The 14,234-nt window shown below is 39.4% G+C and overlaps 2 protein-coding genes across 5 annotated transcripts in view; one reads left to right on the forward strand and one right to left on the reverse strand.

Annotated features, from left to right (window-relative positions):
• Positions 1–3,985: 3,985 nt before the first annotated feature.
• Positions 3,986–14,191, forward strand: PARP2 (poly(ADP-ribose) polymerase 2). Of its 3 annotated transcripts, XM_017670297.3 has the most exons (16): positions 3,986–4,141; positions 5,025–5,183; positions 5,747–5,817; positions 6,418–6,468; positions 7,859–7,955; positions 8,385–8,460; positions 9,178–9,280; positions 10,029–10,191; positions 10,445–10,583; positions 12,059–12,122; positions 12,204–12,338; positions 12,593–12,720; positions 12,883–12,982; positions 13,340–13,438; positions 13,680–13,804; positions 13,922–14,191. In XM_017670297.3, exons 1-16 carry the CDS (start codon positions 4,099–4,101, stop codon positions 14,079–14,081), a joined length of 1,713 nt encoding a protein of 570 aa, XP_017525786.3. In that variant the 5' UTR covers positions 3,986–4,098; the 3' UTR covers positions 14,082–14,191. The 3 variants fall into 3 exon arrangements, with proteins under 3 accessions (XP_017525786.3, XP_036849879.2, XP_017525787.3); XM_036993984.2 differs by lacking the exon at positions 13,680–13,804 and having other exon boundaries at positions 14,073–14,191; XM_017670298.3 differs by lacking the exon at positions 13,340–13,438.
• The window catches only part of TEP1 (telomerase associated protein 1), a 49,090-nt gene continuing 47,719 nt past the window's right edge, over positions 12,864–14,234 (reverse strand). Inside the window, exon 56 of one of the 2 annotated variants that reach the window (XM_073211554.1) lies at positions 12,864–13,000. In XM_073211554.1, coding sequence (XP_073067655.1) covers positions 12,969–13,000 — 32 coding nt within the window. In that variant the 3' untranslated portion in view covers positions 12,864–12,968. The remainder of the gene's footprint in view (positions 13,001–14,234) is intronic. The other variant, XM_073211555.1, reaches the window with a different exon arrangement.

The following is a 14,234-nucleotide window of genomic DNA, read 5'->3' on the forward strand; positions in this document are numbered from 1 at the left end:
TAGTAACACATCGGGAGACAACAATCTCCCACCCTCCAAACACACTCTGAATTTGTGGAAGAATTCATATTGGTTACATACCTACAGTCACCAAATGATAGAAAGATTATACGATATCACAGATTTAACCCATTATCCCCAATTCTTGCTGGTACCATTATAAACAAAAACAAAAAAAAGCAAAAGACAGCAAACAAAACTCCCCCCTAACACCCCTTTTCAGAAACCTTCCTTCTCATGCCCTTAGTTGCCTCCTATGGCAGCTACTCTGTTCATCTCTCTGTTGCTCCTGCACTAATATTTCTCTTCACCTCTCCTTCACCTCCATTCTTCCTTAGGGCCCCCCATCTCCTTCTGGCATGAAGTCCCTGATCTTGAGATACTGGGATGATACTAGGCCATTTTGTATTCATCACAGTCCTTCTTCACCAGGCCTTTTGGCTAACTCCTTCCTTCTTCTCTGGACCTCTGATTCCCTGCCCTGCCTACCTTTCCCCGTCCGTACTCATGCAGATAGCTCTTTTCTTCTTTCTTCCCCATTGGTCAGGCTCCGGGGGTCTTCTGAAACTTTGCTACTATTTTATTTCAGAAGTCGAACAAATTTATTACAAATATAAAACATCATATTTTTTTCTAATGATTTAAGCTCCTTAAAAAGTAGACACAACAAATATGATGATTACAAGGCCAAAGAGTAAATTTACATTTACATTCTGCACATACTACTGTTTCGATTTTTCATCTCTTCTTTTTCCCCTTTACCTTCTTCCTCCTGTCTTCCTCTTAATTTTTCTTCTGCTCCTGTTTCTCCTCATTATACTTTATGTACTTCTATATTTCAGAAAATTTTCTACATACTATTTCTACACCTTGGAACTCAGATAAAGAAAATAAATCATATCTATTTATAAATTGCTTCAGCCATTTGAGGTTGCATGATCTTATGTATGAACCAAATGATTCTTTATCAGGACATGAGTGCTAGTTGCTCAGTCCAATGTGACACAAACCCAAACAACTGGTCATCAGGAAGAGTCCCTTTCTATTTTAAAAGCCTATTTTTTAATCTTAGGTATCATAAATTCCTTTTTATAGATGTGACTTTTTGAAAAGTGTAGACTTTCCCAGAAATCATGTACTTTCACATTTAGCTTGCCTAATCCATTTCCCTGTCATTATAATATGTTGAGCTAGACTACAGATAGAATAGAAAATGTAAATAAATCTCAGGAATATATTATAATTAGTAATATCACCTAAAACATTCACTTACTAGGATATGAAGTCTTGATGTACACAGTTAATTCTTCTCTTTAGTTCCACTTACTTTTGACTATCATTTTTTCCTTATTCTATCTTCAATTATTATGACAATTTTAAGCATACAGAGAAGCAGAGAGAAGAATTTAATAGGTATCTATACCTAGATTATTACCTAGTTTTAATAATTGTCTATATTTTGTCAGATTTTCTCATTTATTTTGGCTGAAGTATTTTAAAGTAAATTCCTGATATCAAGACATTTCACCCTAAATACTATAGCATACATTTAAAAGGTACATTCCTTTTATCATAACTGCAATACTACTGTCACATTCAGTATATAATTCCCTAAAATCATCTAATACTTAGTCCATATATACACACCCCGGTTGCTCCCAAATAATCTATAATTGCTGGTTGTTTAAAAAAGCATCCAAATACCAACTACTGCATTTGGTCTTTGTGCCTCAAAAGTCTCTAATCTAGAATGGTGCCAACCTTATTATTTTTTCATGTGACAATAAGTTACTGAAGAGAGTAGGTCAGTTGACCTGTGGAATACTTTTTTTTTTTGGTGTCATTAATATACAATTACATGAGCAACACTGTGGTTACTAGATCCCCCCCCACTATCAAGTCCCCACCACATACCCCATTAGTGTCATTGTCCATCAATGTAATAAGATGCTATAGAATCACAACTTGTCTTCTCTGCTATACTGCCCTCCCCGTGCCCCCTACCCCTACATTATGTGTGCTAATCATAATGCCCCATTTTCCCTTTATCCCTCCCTTCCCACCCATCCTCCCCAGTCCCTTTCCCTTTGGTAACTCTTAGTCCATTCTTGGCTTCTGTGAGTCTGCTGCTGTTTTGTTCCTTTAGTTCTTGCTTTGTTCTTATGCTCCACAAATGAGTGAAATCATTTGGTATTTGTGTTTCTCTGCCTGGCTTATTTCCCTGAGCATAATACCCTCCAGCTCCATCCATGTTGTTGCAAAGGCTAGGATTTGTTTTCTTCTTATGGCTGAATAATACTCCATTGTGTATATGTACCACCTCTTCTTTATCCATTCATCTACTGATGGACATTTCCATTTCTTGGCTATTGTAAATAGTGCTGCAATAAACATAGGGGTGTATCTGTCTTTTCCAAACTGGGCTGCTGCATTCTTAGGGTAAATTCCTAGGAGTGGAATTCCTGGGTCAAATGGTATTTCTATTTTGAGTTTTTTGAGGAACTTCCATATTGCTTTCCACAATGGTTGAACTAATTTACATTCCCACCAACAGTATAGGAGGGTTCCCCTTTCTCCACACCCTCACCAGCATTTGTTGTTGTTTGTCTTTTGGGTGGTGGCCATCCTAACTGGTGTGAGGTGATATCTCATTGTGGTTTTAATTTGCATTTCTCTATTAGCAAAGTGGAGCATCTTTTCATGTGCCTGTTGGCCATCTGAATTTCTTCTTTGTGGAATACTTTTTACTTGCATTTTTATACTATGTGAGGCTATCCCCATGTACTTACTTATCATAATGAAAGCTGTTTATTCATTTTTCTTGTCCACTTATCTACAGAAGTTTTGGGTTTTCTTATGACTTCAAAACAGCTCTTTATATGTTAAGTACATTTCATTCCATTTTTAAACACTCTGTAGCTTTCCTTTCTGCTTTTCCTCTAATTCTTTCTTTTTATTTAAGAATTGTAAACCTGAAAAATAAAACAGGTGTTTCACCAGTAAAAATGGGTTTATTTGGGAATGGCAGAGAATTGCAGTTTGGGACATGCAAGCTACAGCAAAACTGTAAGTCCAACAAACAAAGAAGATTAGCCTATTATTTTATGGAGAAGGAGAAAGTTGGAAGGTATTGTTCTGAATGAAAGTCCATTGGAGAAAAGCAAGAGTTCGGGCCATGAGGATTTCTCATCGGCTGAGTTCTAGGACTAGTCAGCTCCTTGCATGGGGAATCAAGGATCTGTCAAGCACACTGCCCCACCTTCCGTGGGATGGTGACACCCCAGCATTTTAAAACCCCTGACCAATGTCACCAATTACCTTTCTCCATGTAGTTTGCCAAGTTTCCGTGCCTTCAGAGGCTCCAGAGTTCATTAGCACTCTTATTTTTCTCTCGAGACGTGCATCCCTTCCCACTTCCCGAAAGGGCTGCGGTTTTTCCTACCCTCTTCCCTCCTCAAGCTCAAACCTTCACTTACCTGCTCTACTAGCGCTTATAGTTTTTCTTAGCCGGAGCTTTTTTTCAAAAGAGGACGGGGGAGAGTAGTCTGAATTGGGTTATGAAGCCCCCATGCGGGGTACCTCACCTCAGCCATTGAACTCATTTCGCCGGCCGTGAGTCTGTTCCAAGCTCCGGCTAAGGAGGCATCCGCCAGGCCCCTCCCTGAGGTTGGGGTCCGTGGCATCTCCTGCCCAGTCTACCCTCGCGCGGAGCCCCGCTCTCTGGGAACTCACCTCCCCGAAATTCAGGGAGGGCCCTGTTAGGGCCGCCTCTGGCCCTAGTCTCAGACCTTCCCAGGGGACAAGGGATAGAGTGACACAGAGCACTCAGCTCGTGGCCCCAACGATGAGCTTCCCTCCGCCCTATGGCAGAAAGCAGCCCGCCGCCGCATTTATAAGGCTCTCCCACCTAAAGCCATATACTGGTTATGGTGACTTCCCAGAAGACATGGCAACATGCAAATATATGCGGTCTACTTCCCCTGTTGCGCGTAGGCGTCTCCTCCCCTGGACGAACGGGCGCGCATGTTCCCGCCCTATGACTCTGGGCCGGCGACTACGGGAGAGAGCTGATGACGTGACCGCGACCGCTCGGGCTCCATGGCGGCTCGGCGGCGGGGGACGAGGAGCTGCGTACCGCGAGGTTCCGAGCGCGTAGTGTGGGGCAAACGCTGGGGGGGCGGAAGTCAGGAAAGGAGAGGTTCCCTCTGCCCTAGCTCTTCCCCTTCGCATCGCCCCCTGTCTCGCAGTTGACTACTCAGCTAGGTTTAGTGGTAAATTTTTAAAATTTCGGTTTTCAGAGCTTTTTAGATTACAATTGGACCTGTGGACCTGTGTATAAAGACCTGTGGACCTGTAACAACTAACATAGTGCCAGCACCGTTTTAAATACCAATTGTCATACAATTAAAAAAATTAATTGTAAGGTGCATCATTATTTTATGTACCACTAAGAAAGGAAAAACGCTTTGAATTAAAATGTGAGTCACAGCTTATAATGTCATCCATTGAAGTATGCATCCAACTTTGAGATGGTAAAATTCGAGTCTTAGAATGGATGAAATGTCATACTCTGTGTTCCATGTTTTTAAATGTGTAGGTCCACCCTGCAATTTTGGTACCATCGTTGTCATCTGGATTTTACAGTTGAGGCAACAAGGTTCCACAGGTATTAGAGGCAGCTCTGGGCTCTAAGCTGTGACTCCAGAGCACTCTAACCATTATCTCAGACTACCTTAGGTAGTTTGAGGATAGGGATTGGGGCCCAGGTAAACGGAAGAGAGAAGGGAGACTTAACGTCTCAGGTTATGAACTCATAAGATCCCTGGGGCTCTCTCTGCTAGAATAGCACTTGAGGAAGCGAGTACTCAGACTATTATCAAGTACAGTAGTGTGGCAGTTATTTTTTTGTATACTTACAAAACTGTCTTAAACCATTTCTTTAAAAAGATGGTGTTTTTTTCAAAGATTCAGTGTGTACTCATTCTTTTTTTTTTCTTTGCTTCTTTGCCCATTTGTGCCCATAGCTTCTGTAGCTTTAAATGAAGTGGAAAGAGTTAATAATGGCAATACAGCTACAGAAGACCCTTCTGCAAAGAGAACTCGAAGATGCCAGAGGCAGGGGGTGAAAACGCAGCCTGTTGCTGGAGAAGAGGCTGATAATGACAGGACAGAAGACAAGCAAGGTCAGGTTCCTGTGGTACAGCAGGGAAACTTTCGGTTTTGATCACACATCATGAACTATAAACAATCAAGTCAGATATGATGATTCATTTGATTTTTATACTTGATTTGTATGTGAATCCCACATTTCTCCCTTATTTTATTTTATTTTTTTAAATAAAATGCTGAAGTGGTAGATAGATGCAAGATAAAGATAGAAAACATAAGTTAGTGCTGTAAGAAGACAAGTGTAGATGATCAGGACTGTGCCTATAGACTAAGTATTAATCCAAGCTAGACAAGGGCAACAGAACATCCACGGATGCAGAAGATTTCTCTCAAAACGGGGTGTGAGGTTCTAAGCCTCACCTCTGTTGACCCCCAATTTCTCACCTGATGTCCCCCCTGCGACTGTGCCTGTCTTTGCTCTCTGAGAATCTTGAGTTTCAGGTATTTGAAATGGAGTGAGACCAGACAGATCAGGATTGCTTGGGAACAGCAAAGTTAATTATGCTGGGTTTCTAACCATGACAGCCATTTTTTATTCCTATACAAGTAGCCACAGTACATATCTATCTTTCCTCAGAGTCTGTGAAGACATTGCTGTTAAAAGGCAAAGCTCCCGTGGACCCAGAGTGCACAGCCAAGGTGGGAAAGGTAAGAGATTGCTTGGCCCATTGATGTCTCAGAAAGCAGTTGTTCATTTGTTTGGGATTCCTCTCTGATCATTGCTGGTATTCGTTTTAGGAATCATCTCCAAAGTATTCTCCACGGCTAACAGTGGTGGGAGTAGTGGAGTTTGGGATTAATAAACAGAGTGTCTTTTAACACAGTTAACTTCTGGGGTTATCATCCATTTTCCATACCTCATTCTCTTTCCCAGTTAGAAAATTATATCACTATCAAGAAAGAACTGTCTTTGTTCAGATGAGGCTGTGCCCTGGTATGGCATGAGTTACTAATGAATGGGAAAATAATTTGAAGAACAGAAGAAAGGCTTCCTCTGGAGCAGAGTCCTTTAGCTGGGTTAGAATCATTTGTGCTTCTGTGATTACAAAAAGGCAACATGCAACATACTTTCATTATAGGAATGACAGGTTATGTGTAGAAGAACATACTTTTGCATTTCTTTCCCTGGAAGATCGATGTTGCTAGTGCTGGATAATGATACTTTGATGCAGAAGAAAACTTAGAACCCCATTTAGGAGCTCATCAGGGCTGAGACTATTATACTAAAGTCAGTTTTTTCTTCTCTAGGCCCATGTATACTGTGAAGGGAATGATGTTTATGATGTCATGCTAAATCAGGTAAGGGGAAAAACTGTTCTATTTATGACAATGTCTTTTTGATAATTATGGATGACAGTGTCCATTGCCCAGGTCTTTAACTTGAAAATCCCTTATATTTAGCCACTAGTGGTTCAGACACTTAAGTACTCAGCCCTAGCACATTCTATCTAATAGTGGAATCCTCCTGAGAAGATCTTCTTGCAGATTTCATGTCTTTCTTGAACTTGTAAATTCTCTGTTCATACCATTTCGCACATTTTTTAATAGATTGTTGGTCTTTTACTCACTGGCTTCCAGGAACTTTATACAATATGGAGAATAGTCTTCTGTCTGTAATATAAATTTTTATATGTTTTACATATTTGTCATTTGCCTTTTGAGTGTCCTTGTGGTATACTTTTTGCCCTTATTGAAATTTTTAATTTTTATGCAGATTAATTTTTTCTTTTTAATTAAACTTTTCCTCTTTGTTTATTTTTCTTTTGAATAAATCATACATTTGCCTGGTTGATCTATTTCCTGAATATCTCTTCATATTTGAATTTATTGATCCATCATACATAATTTAACCAGCTACCTAGTATTCTTTTGTTACTATTTCTTTCACTTAAAATATCATAAGCAGATAGAAAAGATCTTAAGGCCCCCTTTTGTTCTAATATCCAATGACTTGATAATGTGAGCATAGGAAGGGGCAGCACATTTAACAAAGAAGAATGGCTGGATACCCAGGGCTCAGCCTGTATTACAGCACAGCTGCTCTTCCTTATCAATGGGCCACACACTCTCCACTCTGAGGTACTTACAGGATGCATCTTTTTAGATACTAGCCACATTCTCTTTGAATGTCTCCAAGTTGGATAGATTGGGTATGAGACAGATGTGGCAGTCGTTTCTGCCTATCTTCTGTCTCCTAACGTTGTTCTTCTCTCAGCTCATTGCCAAATTGCTGCAGCTAACCAAAACTGTAATTAGAACTATTAAAGAGAAAGTTGTCTAAACAAAGAAGCATAATAGTTACAGACCTTGGAGGGCACCAAATTATTTTCATTTGGAAAACAATTACTGGGAATAGATTGGGAGTTGGAAAGCACACGTGGCCTAGGAAATATCTACGGAGGGACCTGAGGCAGGAAAAAACAGGAGACAATCAATATAGGATATTTGAAGTTGGTAGGTAGTTTTAGGAAGTTTCCAGGTTCCAGTTTTAATTCCTAGGAAACTAACGCTTAATATTGAAACCCGATTCCTTCCTATCCTTACTGTTACAGGCACCTGATTTTCTTGTCCTGTTGTCTTCCTCACAGCAATTACTGGCACTTGTGACCAAGGATGAGTCATTCGTTTAGGCGGCTTCTATTTGTGAGCTTCTCTCCTTTTATGTTCGTATTTCTCTTACTCATCACAGACCAATCTTCAGTTCAACAACAACAAGTACTATCTTATCCAGCTGTTAGAAGATGATGCCCACAGGAACTTCAGTGTGTGGATGAGATGGGGCCGAGGTAATGACTTCTATTACGGATTTTCTGAGTTGTCATTCAAAAAGCCAGAAGCAATTTAGTGAGTAACCAAAAGACCCCGTGGGTTTAAATTGGTAGAATGGAGGCTCTGTAATTTGAGAGGGGCTTAGGAATCAAATTGTTCTTGAAATTGGGGAATGGCATACATCCTCAATAGGAGACTCTCATTGGAAGAACTGAGAACAGGCTGAAGAGGCTGAGAAAGCTCCTGTTGTCTGCTGGTGCTGCTCAGTGACTGTAACTAATATCAACAGGATCAGTTCCCTAAGCCCTTTCACTTTTCCTTTCTTCCCTTTCTACCCACATGTCAGATGCTAAGCAGAGAGACTTTAGAAAGCTGGTTTGTTCCTATTAGGGACTTCTTGGGTTAAGAAGCAGGGAACTATCTTATGTGTGGCATTTCCTTTGCAGTTGGGAAAGTGGGGCAACACAGCTTGGTGACTTGTTCAGGGGACCTCAACAAGGCCAAGGAAATCTTTCAGAAGAAGTGAGTGCTAAGAAATGAGTATAAAAAATATCCTGGTGATGGGGGGAATCCAGTAAACATAATGTTCCTCATGTAATTGTAGATTAATGATACTAAAAATATATATATATATATATATATCCTTCTTCTTGGATGTTACCTTCTTTAAGAATTTTGTAAGTGTGATTTGGCCTAAATGTTAATGTTTTTACATTGTGACAATTTTGTGACTAGAACACCAAACTGCATCCTTAGGGATTACATCATCCAGAACCTTGAAATTGACTAAAAACAGAAGAATATAATGTATTTAGCATATGACGAACAATTTAGGAAATTTGGAAAAAGTGGTATGAGAATATCCAACTTGAGTTTTAAAAATTCTTTTACTATAACATAGCTGAAGAACTTTCTGGAGTCTCTGGGAACATTTCTTTTGAGAGAAGGATATTGGATAGGGATCTTTGTCTTTAATCGCAGTGGCTTTTGTGGTGTTCTGGGGCCTTTGGGAAATTCAAAGGTCCTTTTCTCCCATTTTTTGCTCCCTTTGTCTCCGGAGCTTTTCTGTCCATTCAGGTCCTAATTCAGAATCCTTATTTATGGAAAGTCGATACATAAAAGAGCTGTGTTACGAGAAATAAAATTTGGGAGTATTCAGTCTAAGGAAACAATTTTAAGCCCATCTCTAATAGCAGACCCTTATTGGTAAAGTTTTTCTCATCACCCTGGACTCTACAGATTCCATGATAAAACAAAAAACAATTGGGAGGACCATGAGAAGTTTGAGAAGGTGCCTGGAAAATACGATTTACTACAAATGGACTATTCAACCAATACTCAGGTATACTCTATGCATATGGCGAGGGAACTTTCCTCTTAATCAGGGTGGAGTCTAGCAGAATAGTTTAGACTAGATCCAAGACTAGAATAAACTAGGATATCTTGAGTCTTGCTGTATCCCACCTAAGTAAAAATTAAAGTTCCCTCAGGTAACTTTCTCTGAATTTTGTAATCTTAGAGAAACTATAGAATGAGGATAGAATGTGCTTTTCTAGTCTCTGTTACTATTAAGGTTATTTTATAAAACCTTAGATTGTTTTCAGAAGCTTAAGGTTATGGATCAAGAGAAGAGTAATAAATAGTTTGATAAAACTACATTTAAAGTTGTCTTCACTTTTGGTTATATACCACAGTGAAAAAAATTAATTTTGACAAACCGAGGTGCAATAAGGATCCTAAAAACTGTCACATATCTGAAAAATGGAGAGATATCAGTCTTTTTAATATAAAAAGATTTGAGACATAATAGCTGTGTTTACATATTAACAACATCATATTAGGAGAGATTTTAGACTTAATTCCGAGTGCATAACTATGGGATGCAGTAGGACTAGAAGGGGGACTCACACTTAGTACTCTTACTAGCTTAATAATGGAATAATGTTTGAACATCAGCCTATGTTCAAACAGAGGCTGATGTTCACCCACCAGGGATGTTACAGAACCAGTCCTTGCAGAGAGCTTAATATAGATCCTCTCAGATTTTATGGGTTTTTTTTTTTCTTTTTACTTTTTAATTTTTGCAATAGCATGAAGAGGAAACCAAAAAAGAGGAATCTTTTAAATCCGCCTTGAAACTAGAGTCACAGCTAGATCTTCGTGTACAGGAACTAATAAAATTGATCTGTAATGTCCAAGCAATGGAAGAGATGATGGTAGAAATGAAATATGATACCAAGAAAGCCCCACTCGGTAGGATTTGAGATTCTACTTTACATTCTCTCTTCATATTTCTTAGTTCTCTTAATGGGATGTTTTATCACCATCATGATTTAAAGCTTGCTGATACTCTGAATGAGGAAAAAGATTCGGGGTGGGAGGTTGTGTGAGGGGAGGAGGAACTATTTTGGAAGTTGAAAGGTGAGAGCCTATTTTGGGCAGGCACATAAATTTAATTTATGTGATGGGACCCTGGTTGTTGAGTCTGATCTGGCTGGTCCTGCAGGGAAGCTGACCATGGCACAAATCAAGGCAGGTTACCAGTCTCTTAAGAAAATTGAGGATTGTATTCGAGATGGCCAGTATGGACGAGCTCTCACAGAAGCATGCAATGAATTCTACACCAGGATCCCACATGACTTTGGGTAAGGCCTGTGCTGTTACTTTACCTTTGTCTTCTACCCAACCATATCCCCTGCATCACTTCGCAGCAACTATAATCTTTTTAATCTTTCATTTCTAAGGAAATGATCATCTTAAATAGATACAGAGCCAAAATGATTTATAGATAGCCTATTTAATCAGTTTATAAGTATAGGATGCAAGATTCTAGTCTGATTGCAACCATACTCTGACCAAGTGGAAGCTACCAAATCAAGAGAAAATGGGTCTGACTATCCAAGCAACAAATAAAATACCTTCAGGCATATTATCCCCTATTTCCTATTCTTTAAAGTGACTGTAACCACACTAACACCATTTCTGTGAACTCAAATGATGGTAGGTATATACATATTTATCTTTGTTGAGTCTGTATTCTGGTGCTTATTCTGTTTTTATTCTTGCTATTGCTTTATAGAGCCCTGTGACCTAGAAATAACCCTGAGTGATCAACTTCTGCTTCTGCTTCTAGACAGGATTATGTCCAAACTATTCCTTATTGGTATTGATTCAATTTTTAAGAAAAGATTTGGCTATTATCAAGAAGATAAAAAATAAGTGTTGGAGAGGATGTGGTGAAAAGGGAACCCTCATACACTGTTGGTGGGGCTGCAGATTGGTACAGCTACTATGGAAAACAATATAGAGGTTCCTCAAAACATTAAGAATAGAACTATGACCCAACCATTCCACCTTTAGATATTTATCTGAAGAACATGGAAACACTAATTCAAAAAAATATATGCACCCGTATGTTCATTGTAGCATTATTTACAATATCCAAGATATGGAAATAAATATCCATCAATACATGAATGGATTAAGAAGATATGGTACTTACATACACTGGAATATTATTCAGCCATGAAAATAGAACAAATCTCACAATTTGTGACAACATGGAATGAACCTTGAGGGTATTATGCTAAACAAAAGAAATCAGGCAGAGAAAGACAAATACCATATGACTTCATTCATATGTGGAATCTAAACAAACCAATGAACAAACAAACAAAAACAAAATCAAATTCATAGGTACAAAGAATAGGTACTAGTGGATACCAGAGGGGAAAGGGGTTATGAAGTAGGTTACTTGAGTGAAGGATGTCAACTGTATGGTGATGGATGGTAACTAGATTTGTGGTGATCAATTTGTAGTACATACACATGTTGAATTATAAAGCCATACATTTGAAACTTATATAAAAAAACAAAGGATCCTATAAAAATGAATTTTAACTCTAGTCCCAAATGTCAAAATCTCTACAGTTTGTCCTACTCAGTATACATAATATCCCTTCATATGTTTGGAAGTTAAAGTCTACAGATCTCTCTCTCAATTGGAAAACCCCAGTTTCTTATACCTATTTCCAAAAGGAACTATCTTTAGTCTGTTATTTTTAGTCATGTGCCTTTGGTCCACACATCAGAGAACTCATGGCTTATATTTCTATCTTAGACTCCATACTCCTCCATTAATTCGGACAGAGAAAGAACTGTCAGACAAAGTACAACTACTAGAGGTGAGATATGTATGGATTGGGAAGTATTAAATCTCTTGTCCCAGGTTCCTCCCAAATTGATTCTATATCTCATCCTCTCAGGCTTTGGGAGACATTGAAATTGCCATTAAGCTGGTGAAGACAGAGCTGCAAAGTCTAGAACACCCATTGGACCAACATTATAGAAAGTTACATTGTGCCCTGCACCCTCTAGACCATGAAAGCTATGAGTTTAAAGTAAGAAAAATGATCATTTTCCAACTTTTAAGCCCGACCCTTCCCCATCCCACTGTTCTCACTGCTTCTAACAGCAAATTTTTGCATAACACAAAACTTCTGTTTACTAGGAATTTGGAAAGTTAGAGCTCTTTCTAACTGTCTTGGGAGACAATTTGGGAGACATAAGGTCTGCCACTTTATACCAGAAGGCCTGAGGTTCTTCACTGTGGTCTCTGTAGAGTAACATGAGCCATTTCTCTCATTCTTCACAGGTGATTTCCCAGTACTTACAGTCTACTCATGCTCCCACACACAGTGACTATACTATGACCTTGCTTGATGTCTTTGAAGTAGAGAAGGAGGGTGAAAAAGAAGCCTTCAGAGATGACCTTCATAACAGGTCTCAGTTTAATTTTGGACTTGGAAAGATAATCCCTTGTTTGAAGTACAGTTATGAAACTTACAGAGAAAGATGGCAGAGGCAACTGTTGGCTTTTTTATGCTTATGGCTTATGTTTGCAGGAGAGCAACAGAAAGTATAATAACAATGGCTTTTCACTAGGATGCTGTTATGGCATGGTTCCAGGCTGAGTAACTGGGTGGGAATCCTGAACCATGGGCTTCGAGTTGCTCCACCTGAAGCACCCATCACAGGCTACATGGTGAGTAGAAATTGAGCCCTGGAAAGAAGCACAAAGGAAAAGGGTACAATAATTTTCTCAGTCTTTTTTTTTTCTAGGTTAGGATTAGATGGTATCCTTCCCAAGAATTAAAGCAGTTCACCAATAATCCTGACACTTGTTACCATATCCCTCTTTCTTTAAATTCCTAAAGATATCCTTTCTTTACCCCAAAAAAGGAGAGATTTACCAGTGTGCCTGCCTTCTCTGGAACAGAATTGTGAGGGGCAATGAAGAAAAGACTATTGTGTTTAAGATAATAGAGAGACAGGGTCAGTGGTGTCAGCCTCCTTCTAAACAGTGGGTTAAGCAGCTGACCTTGGTGTTTATGCATTTCAGTTTGGAAAAGGAATCTACTTTGCCGACATGTCTTCCAAGAGTGCCAATTACTGCTTTGCTTCTCGCCTAAAGGATACTGGATTGTTGCTTTTATCAGAGGTGAGGCAGGAATACATCCATGGTCTCTCTTACTAGTTCCTGTTTTCCAAAGAGAAAAATTTGACCCCAGAACCAAGCAGTTCACCTGGGAGAACTTGAGAGAGGAGTCAAGGCAATTTCCATTGCCTTGGATCCCTCTGCTGGAGCAGGATGAGCAAGTACTGATGGGATTTTCCATTTTGACTTAGAGCCATCCAAATTCCAGTAGGATGTGGGCATTCAAACATCTTTCGCTTTGCAGGTAGCTCTGGGTCAGAGTAATGAGCTACTAGAGGCCAATCCTGTGGCAGAAGCATTACTTCAAGGCAAGCACAGCACCAAGGGGCTGGGCAGGATGGCTCCCAGTCCTGCCTCCTTTATCATTCTGTAAGTCTCAGAACCTGGAGGGCCAGAAGGCTCTTACTGGCCAGATAGACTCTCTACTTTCTGAATTCCAGCTTCTAACCAGAGGCAGACATTGACCCATTTTCTTCCCTTTGGCAGGAATGGGAGTACAGTGCCCTTAGGACCAGCAGATGACACGGGAATTCTAAATCCAGAGGGTTATACTCTCAACTACAATGAATTTGTTGTCTATAGTCCCAACCAGGTCCGTATGCGATACCTTCTAAAGATTCGATTTAATTTCCTGCAGCTGTGGTGAAGTTGATATTGAATAAGCCAGAGAAGATATACTCTTCAAGCAAGAATATATGCAATTTATAACATTTGAGTTTTCTGATATTTTATGTAATAAAAATAGTACAAATCTCACTGGCTTGTTTGGGCTTTATTTCTTCTGTTGTTAGTATATTTT

The sequence above is a fragment of the Manis javanica genome, chromosome 8, assembly GCF_040802235.1.
Source record: "Manis javanica isolate MJ-LG chromosome 8, MJ_LKY, whole genome shotgun sequence".
Lineage (NCBI taxonomy): Eukaryota > Metazoa > Chordata > Mammalia > Pholidota > Manidae > Manis > Manis javanica.

Bases quoted from the DNA above. Each gene is read 5' to 3' on its own strand.
- PARP2 (XM_017670297.3), top strand. From the start codon at position 4,099: ATGGCGGCTCGGCGGCGGGGGACGAGGAGCTGCGTACCGCGAG. The intron at 9,281-10,028 runs GTATACTCTATG...TTTTTGCAATAG, and splicing joins ACTATTCAACCAATACTCAG to CATGAAGAGGAAACCAAAAA. The intron at 13,439-13,679 runs GTGAGGCAGGAA...TTCGCTTTGCAG, and splicing joins GATTGTTGCTTTTATCAGAG to GTAGCTCTGGGTCAGAGTAA.